The sequence below is a fragment of the Neltuma alba genome, unplaced genomic scaffold (genome assembly GCF_004799145.2).
Source record: "Neltuma alba isolate B1F8T4 unplaced genomic scaffold, ASM479914v2 tig00012535_pilon, whole genome shotgun sequence".
In the NCBI taxonomy this organism is placed as follows: domain Eukaryota; kingdom Viridiplantae; phylum Streptophyta; class Magnoliopsida; order Fabales; family Fabaceae; genus Neltuma; species Neltuma alba.
In genome coordinates, this window is record NW_021637000.1 from 283,889 (window position 1) to 293,467 (window position 9,579).

The window sequence follows — 9,579 nt, forward strand, 5'->3', positions numbered from 1 at the left end:
GCCCTAACCGCCGTTTTGCATACCGGCCAATGCTCAAACAGAACTCGACACGGCCTTAAGACGTCTTCCAATCTCAATACTGGTCGTGAGCGCCTCTGGGAAAACTCTGTCTCGCGCGGCGCGGCAACCATATGGCTGACACGAAGAGAAAACGCAGGGACGATGGCAACAGGGGAAGAGAGAAGTCGAAGAAGAACAGTAATAAGCAGAAGTCTTCCAATTCCAGAGCTCAATCGAAGAACGGGGGCCGACGGAGGAAGAGCGGCCCCCGCTTACCCTCATCATTGCAAAAAGAGATTGAACGCTTAAACCCAACTGCCGCCCTGAATAGCGATGAAGATATTGCCTCTGATCATTACATTGAAGGCGGAGAAATTTACGGCAAAGATGTTTACGAGTTGGATGAAGAACGAGCCGAAGAGGAGTCTCAGAAAAACAAGCGCTATGACCAGGTTGGGGTGTATAAGTTCGAGTATGAGCTGCCGGATGATCTGTCTGAGGACTTCAAGGTTTGGAACTGGAACTCCCCACCCCCCCGGGGGTTTATTTGCTCACCCTTTTGTTTGTCTGTCGTGCGCGTGTGAGAGAGATAGGGAATTCCTTGGAGGATTCAGGCACCGAGATTCAAAAGTTTGTTCCATTTGATGGAAGGGTTAGGATTGTGATTGAACTGCCTCTGTTCTGAATTGAGTGCTTTTGTCATGGAGCTTAATAACTTGTAAATCGAGTGAATCATTATAAAGATAAGCAGATTCACGCTGAACTGTAATAACATAGAAAGTTTGCTCCATTACCAGCGTTTGATTGGGAAAAATGATGTGCGAGTAGTATGCAGGTGGGGGTGGAGGGTTGATTATGGGACCAAAACCACCTATCGAATGTTCAAAAGCTAACGGGGCTAATGATTTAGGGTGTTGTGGGTTCTCTTGAATTTTTTTTTTAATATAAAATTATTTTTAATTTTTAAAATTCTCTGCTTGCCAGGTATTTGAAAGGGAAACATTTCGGAAATTTCCTTCTTCAAACTCACTTCATCAATTTATTGATATTTTTCATTCACTAACAAACTTTTTATCGCTAACTTCCTTTGTTTCCCTCACCACATTCCATGCTACGCCACCTGACTTTTTTCGCGACTCCTAGTTAAGCCCTTAGTTTTACATGTCATTACTGATCTGGTTCTTAGAAAAGAAGGTTCATCCTCGGTTTGACATTTTGTTGCTCGAGTTGCTTTAGGAATTTTCTTTTGAATTTAATTCGACCTCTCAGCTCTGAAATGAATATTACCTGTCACACACACATGTGCGCATTTGTCTTAATTTGCCGCCTGAGCTTGAATTCTACTCCTCTTCCATATTCTATTAATGCCTTGTTTCATAACTCTATTTTCAGCCGAGTCCCCTTGTTATTTCCACCAGAAATGGATGAAAATCAATGGGTCCTGTTAATTTTGATGTGAAATAGTTGTATAATGTCAGAATATTTTTTTTATGCTCAGGAGAAATAGTCTGTGGGGACACCAAACGATAAGGTACTATGGTACTAGGGGAATAGTGACACTAATGAAACCATGGCATTGGAAATTGACATCTGAGTCTTATGCTACTCAGGACATTGCATTGCAAGTAAACAATTTATGTCCTTTAGCTAGATGCTTTCTAAGTGTCTAACTTGGTTTGCATTTCTTCGTTTCTTTGTTGATTGGTAAGTTTTTAATGAAGCGTAGTCATCATAGATTTATCATTCATCGCCGTTGATCTTTTTCTTTCTTTATCTAGGATGAGGATCTGGAATCTGATGATGAGAATTTGGATGATGGTGACAACTGGGGAACCAAGGATGCAAAGGCCATGAGTGATAATTCTGAAGAAGAAGATGATGGAAGGCATACGAGAATGTTGCAAGGAATTACTGGGATGCCAAGTGAGGCTTTTGAAGGTGCGATAGTTGGTTTTAACTTTTCTGTTATGCAAGAAAAAATGGTAATGGAAATAATTATTGGGGATACAAATGATAGAAGTTTGTTGATCATGTGTTATAGAAGAATTGTAGAAGCTGTTTATGTGTATCTTAAAATTTCTGAACACATTTCTGACTATTGTGTTTATGAATTATTTTATTTTTAAGCTCTTTTTGAATTAGAGGCATATACATATAACATAACAATTACTTTGATTTGTAGAGCTATGCTTTGATGTTTCTAGATTCTGTCTTTCTTTTCGAACTCATATGCACTTGCAAATTTAACAACAATGCAGAAAGGAGGAAGAAGAGAAAGGATGATGTCATACCAGAGTTATATAATCCTAGTCATGATATTATTGATGGTGATGGACTCATCGGCAGTGACCTTCTGGATCCTCTTCTTGGGAAATCTGGTTATAGCAAACTTAGAAAGAGTATGCAACAAGCGGGGAAGAATGCTAGAACCATTCATGCTCCACTTCCAAAGGCAGATCAAGCAAAGGTTGAGAGAAAGGTAGCATATGAACTGTCGAAGAAAGACATTACAAAGTGGGAGCCCATTATCAAGAGAAACCGGGAGGCACCTACTATTTTATTTGATGAAAACATAGATTTGGGGTTTTCAACTGTAGGAGCAATAGCTTCTGAATTTGAGCCCAGGACTGAGTTTGAGAGGAAAATAGCTGCACTAGTTGGTGATGATGAGCTTATGGAAGCTCATAAAAAGGATGGTTCAAGGCTTCTTGAATTAAACGAGGTATGGATATCGTACACCGTAGATGATTGAGTATGTTATGATTAGCTGATCATTGAATATGTATTTGGTTAAATGACCTATAATTTTGTGAATCAAGATATTAGGTCACGGGAACATTCTAATTGCATTATGCATCTTGTGATACCTGACCTGGCAGATCTCTGTGGAAGACGAAAAGGAGCGGCGAAATCGGATTGCTAAAATGCGTAGCCTTCTATTTCGTCATGAAATGAAAGCAAAGCATATAAAAAAGATCAAGTCTAAAACATACCATCGTTTGCTGAAGAAAGATAGAATTAAGGCAATATCTGCTCAGATAGAAGTGGACCCTGAAGCTGCTAAAGAATTTGCTGTGAAACAGGAGCGTCTGAGAGCAGAGGTATTCCATTGCTTCCTAAAATTAAAAATCCTAACATCTTTGGTGGATAAAGAATAAAGGATCTTTGCTTACCTGCTGTCATCTCCCTACACATGTATATTTATAATGAAATTAAGAAAAAGTATCTGATATACTTATCACTTTCCATCCTGTTTCAGGAACGCATGACTCTGAAACATAAAAACCAAAACCAGTGGGCTAAGCGTATTCTAGCACGTGGTTTAAATAACCAAGATGATGGAACTCGTGCTGCCGTTGCTGAACAACTCCGAAGGCATGCTGAATTGACTAGAAAAATGAACTCTATGAAGGATAGCAGCAGCAGCAGTGATGATACTAGTGATGATGATGATGCAGATGAGAACTTAGCTGTCTCTGATAGGGACAGGGCCTCCAAGCTGTTGGAGAAAGCTAAAGATAAAACAATGAAAGTACTAGAAGAAGAAGAAGATGAAGTTCCTGATTCAGGATTGCCTTCACTACCTTTTATGGTAATTGTAGTGATTTACTTCTAATTTTTCTGAAAGGCTTGCTTATTGCCCTCTTTTTGTGTTAAGAATAATCACCAACTATCCCTCTCTTTTTTGGATTTTTCTCATTAATTTCCTTCTATAATTTTTAGGATCTTGCACTGAATTAATTTGGTTAGTATTTAGAAGTTTAGGATATTTAAGGTTAATAATATGAGGGTAATCTATATTTAGGATCATGTTTGTAATTAATATGTTATCTCTTTTGACTCTAAATATAAGATTTGGTTAACTAATTCGCAGATATTAATAAAATTAGTAAAGTTGGTTATTTGCCATTATTATCTAAAAATGCATCAGTTTTCCTAAAATACTCCTATTATAATGAGGTTATTAAATATGGGAAACAAAGAGAGTAAGAAAAACTGAAGCTAATAAGGGTAATGTGAGGGGGAAAAAATATTAAATGAAGGAAATAAAGAAGATTGAGATCCTATATTTAGAACAAAAACAAATCCCTCAACTAGATCTTATGTTTATGACTGGAGGGATTATTATATGTAATAGAAGTAAAAAGAAATTATAGGGCGCCATATCAATGCATATGTTTATAGGGTGTGTTGTGAAGTGCTGTACAATGTGTGTCATGTAAAACTAAAGGAAGTGTGAGGGTGAGTGATGTGAGAATTAAGAGAAGAAAAGCCAAAATAGTGTAGCGTAATTTGTAATTTGAGTGAATAGTAAAGATATTTTCATTGAGCTCTTTGTAGCTTCCCACAAGTTCTCCTCTCACAATTTTAATGTAATCATTTTGTAGCTAAGGCTATGGGAAAAATTCTCTGCATATATTCACTTTTAGATTGTTTCTTCACTTGAAGGAGCATATGTTTCAGGCTTCTAATTTGTCTTGTTATATTCTTTGGTGTTAAATCTAGAGTTGACAGTGTTTTATTCAGTAAATTCTTATTGCATATTTTTGGTCTCCCCATGGTTTGTTCTGATGTAGAGGCGTGCGTTGGCAAAAAGAAGAGAGGCAGCTGCTGAAGGAGCCAAACTTGCTCTTCAAGAATATGATAATTCTTTGAAGAATTTGGAGAATCCTAGTCACTCAGAAGATATGAAAATTGCTTCTGTCAGTGGTAGAAGGGTTTTTGGCACAGCTAAATCCCAGACTCCTGCTGCAAATGATAAGATCAAATCTGATAACTTTTATGGTAACAGTGATAGTGAAGATGGGTTAGAGGCCAGAGAAAACGGTGATATGGTGAATGACAGAAGTAATAATTTGCAAAATGTTGTAATGAGTGATCCTGTCTTAATTCAGGAAGACACTGATACTCATGAGGATTCTGTCTTTAAGGTGATGGAAATTCCTGTTTCTTCTGACTTCTTAGGTGTAGGTTTGTGCTTGATAGATATAAAATAATTAAGAATCTAACATGTTATCAATTTTTTACAGAACTTCAATGAGATTATTAAAGATCCTGGGCATAAAACCACCTATGAAGTTGCCATATTTGCATCAGATACGTGGAAAAAGGTTTCATGCGCATAGCATTATTTTTCCCTCTCATGTTTCTTTTCCATATAAAAGGTGTTGAGCCTAATGTGCTTGGAATGAGCAGGCTAAAAATAAAAGTGACAAAGACGCTGACAACAAGAAATCTCTGACACTTACAGGGCCTGTTAGGCAAGAATTAAAAGTATGTACTCTTTCCATTTGTTAAAACCAACTGATGTATTGTTGGTTCAGTGCCTTATTTTGTTTTATAAATGGCTTAGGATGCTGAAAAAGAATCTGAAGAGGTTAGTGATACAGATAGTGAAGGACATATGGTGGATGGAATTTTGTCTTCTGGATCGAAACTTCAATATAAACTTCCGTCTCAAGAGGAGCTCATTCGGCAAGCTTTTGCGTGTGATGATGTGGAGGATGATTTTGAGAAGGACAAACAAGATATTCTCAATGAAGAGAATCCTGAGCCAGAAAAGCCTCTACTTGTCCCTGGCTGGGGCCAATGGACAGATATACAGCAAAAGAAAGGTTTGCCACCTTGGATGCTGAAAGAGCATGATATTGCCAAGGAAAAACGGGAAGAAGCTCTGAAGAAGAGAAAAGATGCTCATTTAAAACACGTGATTATCTCTGAGAAAGTTGATAAAAAGGTTAGTAGACTTAATTAGAAGCTTCTAGGAGCCTTTATTTGTGTCCAGATGATTTTATTCAGTTTGATCGTTTGCATATCTTCAATGGCTTTCTCGAATTAGTTTGAGGAGTTATCTTTGATGGGCCTATTGTCACATAGTGGTGTTCGCTCAAGGCAGTTGGCCTGGTACCAAAGATATAGAACACACACATGCATCTAGAGGGGGCATATGTAGCGAGAGCATTTTTTCGCCAAGTGAGAGAGGAACAATGTCTGACCATTGGATTTTGAATGAGTGTTTGGAATCAAGGGAAAATTAAGAATCTAATGGCTACTTTAAAAGCTCAAAAGATTTTATGTTTTGATCATTGATGCGAGATTTCGTGGTTGGATTCTGTTTCCTTCTCTTTTACCACATAGCCGGAAATTGAATCTTTTTACTGTTTTATAGTCGCATGTGGGGAGTATGACGCAAATGAGAATATGTATAGGATCTAGCCCTTTTTACACGCATTCCCCTTTTTTTTTTTGCGTATTCTTGATTGCATTATATGCAGTTAATTTGTGATTTCAGAGGATTTTAATTTGTAAGGCCACGATGTTTGAGTTCTGTGCACGGCACATTTCATTTTGGTAGAAGAACGGAAAATAGAACAAAAAATGTTTTTGTAGACAAAACAATGACACTTGTGTTTCTATGTATTGAAAATGGAATCTGTGTTCCTCAACGGAACCAAACAGGTCTGTGGGGTCTGATTAGTGTACTTGTTATTATGTTCAGCTTTTGAGCTTAATCCTTTTCATATAACTTAAGGAAGTTAATAACTTTGTTTTTGATATGTCAGGCTGAGAAGCTTCATACAAAAGCATTACCTTACCCTTTTACGTCCCAAGAGGTATTTGATCAGAGTCTGCGCATGCCCATTGGACCTGAATTCAATCCAGCAACTGCAGCAGGGGCTCTAAACCGGCCTGAAGTAAGTACTTCAGGATATTTCCTTAGCATGCTGGCTATCCTTGAACCTACCTTGCACGATAGGATTCAATTTTTGTGATTACAAAATCTAGCGGGGAACATTCTGATGTGGCTTTGCTTTCTTGTTTTGGATGGATAGCAAAAATGCGCTTTACACGTAACTAGATTGTCTTCAAATGGCTTTCTCAGTTCTCACTATGAAACTAGCATAACTTATTCTTCTACTGGTTTTGTGCAGGTGGTAAAGAGGCCTGGCGTTATTATAAAGCCAATAGAGTTTGAGGACCCGCTTGAAAAAACGGGGCGGGGTGTGGAGAAGCCTAAGTTGAAAAATAAAGGCAGTGGTGGCAAAACCATGAAAAAGACAAAGACTAACCGTCGGGTCAAGGTGTAATTTGAGAGTTTTATTATTGCAGTTCTTGAAACATTCCCAGTTTTCAATGTTTGGGAAAGAAGTTGAGGTCATGTGGCGTAAAGAGAAGGCCAGATAGCTAGCATTGGCAAGAAGCACGGGCGTTATTCATTCGCGAAGCTTGGTGCACAAAGGAAAATGATAAGAAAATAAGATTGAGAGAACAAGTAGGGGTGAGCAACAAACCTATTACCCGCTAGCCCGCCTATGACCCATGAAATTTTTACCCATTTAAGCCCGTCCAATTAGCCCAAATAAGAGATTATAAACGGGCGGGCTTAAATGGGCGGGGTAGTCCATTAAACGGGTTGGGCTATGGGCAAGGTATTGGGCTGTCCATACCCGCCCATTTAAATTTTAATTTTTTAAAAATATTTTTATTCTTAATTTAATTGATGATATTGTTTCTCATTCATCTTTTATCAAACCTTCATGCTTGTTTAAGCTTTTATTTTATCTTTTAGGTAAAAGTTGGCACTTTTAAAGTTTATGAGACTTTATGATTAGTGACTACTTTTATGATTTTATCAGACTTTGATTGTTTACGAATCTAAGTGAGGTTGTGTGATTGAATATGGTTGATGTTATTTTATATTTGATTTGCTATTTAACATGCAAAATTTATTGATAGTTTCATAAGGTTACATATACAAAATAACTATACAGAAGAAATTTAAAAAAAATAAATGGGTTACCCCGTAACCCGGTCAGCCCAAATGGGCTGTCCCGTAGCCCATTTAATACAGGCTAAATGGGCTACTACTGGGTTATGGGTTAGCCCATGCCTATTTATGAATAAATGGGCGGGCTATGGGCTAACCTTCGGGTTAGCCCACTCCGCTCATTACTCAGCCCTAAGAACAAGTGCTCCTTGTATTGTTCAGTTTTAAATTTTCAACTAACTGATTTGTTTTTACAGTGTTTTTCTTGGTACTCGAGAATTTGAGATGTCTTTTATTCTCGAGGCAGCGTTAAGAATCTCTTCCTCGTGTGCGAAAATTTTTAGTTATGTAATTCTGTAGTAATTTTTCCTACTTCATTGAAACGCTGATCTTTTTCATTTGTTTTTGTGTTTTCTTATTTACCCCCTAAGGGTGTGTTTGGATGAAACCAAACCGTGGTTTGGAAAAGTGATTCTGGAGAATAGATTTTGGGAAGAATAGATTCTGGAAAGAATAGATTTTATGAAAAAGTGATTTTGAGAAGTGAGAGTGTTTGGATAGTTGTTATCAGAAGCACTTTTTATATATACAAATTAATAAAAAAAAGATATAAGTTAATATGATAATTACAAAAAAAATAGATTTTATGATATATTTTAATTTGAAGGAATAAAATTGTTAATAATATATTTTTTATTAACATAATTAATAATACATAAGATAATATAATTAATAAATAATTAATATGTATATATATTTATAAAATATAAGATTAAATATGTTTATAAAAAAATATGTTTATAAAAAAAATAACAAGATATATATCTTATAGACTTTCACATTCTCTTTTTTTTTTCCAAAAATAAAATTTTTTTACTTTTTCCAAAACCATGGTTTTGGTTTTTGGGTAGTTTATTCTCCAAACCATGGTTTGGGGTGTCACCCAAACACACCCTAAATTTTGGCAATAAGGGAAGCTGTCAGATTCTAATTTGGGGGACTTGAATCCTAATGTTCAGTCCCTGAATTTACTAAATTTCAGCAAACATGAGCCACTGATAGAAGGGGTTGACATGATTGACGGGGTGCTTTGGATTTTCAACGACCTAGGCACAATTTAGACAATAATTACAATTTTCTCAATAGTCCATAGAGCCTCTATGCTATTGCATTTCTTTCTTTATATTTATTTTAATTTAGCCAATATTTCTTATAGGCGATTGTATTGTTGGAGATTTTATTTGAAAAATTCCCAGTTTTCTCCCAAACAATTTTTTGCAGTACGCTGGGGTATTGGGTTATTTGATGGGTTATTACTTCTTTAATGAATCACTTAAGTAATAAAGTTTTCGATTAAAATTGCTACTGGAAAAAAATAAAAATCCATATTTAGTTGTTTATTAAAAGCTTTATTCATTATTTATTCATATAAATAAATAAACCAGCTGATCTACCGCGGCAATTGTTAGTAAAATAAAACCAAGTGTACCAGATTATAATTATTTTTTGAGTTAATATAATATTTAGTTCCTTAAATTTGTTCTCATTTTAGTTTTGGATCTTTAAATTTTAAACTATAGGTTTTGATTCTTTCAAGGGGAATATGGTCCAGGTATTTATTGAATCTGTTTTAAATTAAAAAAACTTGAAAAAAAAATCTTATAGTTTAAAACTTGAGAGATCAAAACTAAAGTGAGAATAAATTTGAGAGACATTATATTATTAGCCCTTGTTTTTTTTCTCTCTCTTTAAAAAGATACAAATTTTTTTCTTTTTTTCAATACTCGGCAAGTTCAGTTCCCCACATTTGC

At 36.0% G+C, this 9,579-nt stretch overlaps 1 protein-coding gene across 3 annotated transcripts; it reads left to right on the forward strand.

Moving 5' to 3' along the window:
* Positions 1–7,268, forward strand: LOC114728437 (uncharacterized protein C57A7.06-like). Of its 3 annotated transcripts, none has more exons than XM_028915345.1 (11): positions 1–509; positions 1,779–1,938; positions 2,259–2,722; positions 2,880–3,101; positions 3,260–3,592; positions 4,578–4,931; positions 5,031–5,111; positions 5,197–5,274; positions 5,354–5,737; positions 6,564–6,695; positions 6,933–7,268. In XM_028915345.1, exons 1-11 carry the CDS (start codon positions 132–134, stop codon positions 7,086–7,088), a joined length of 2,742 nt encoding a protein of 913 aa, XP_028771178.1. In that variant the 5' UTR covers positions 1–131; the 3' UTR covers positions 7,089–7,268. The 3 variants fall into 3 exon arrangements, 2 of the variants coding, with proteins under 2 accessions (XP_028771178.1, XP_028771179.1); XM_028915346.1 differs by lacking the exon at positions 1–509 and adding an exon at positions 1,527–1,704; XR_003738668.1 differs by lacking the exon at positions 6,933–7,268 and having other exon boundaries at positions 5,391–5,737; positions 6,564–6,691.
* Positions 7,269–9,579: the final 2,311 nt, after the last annotated feature.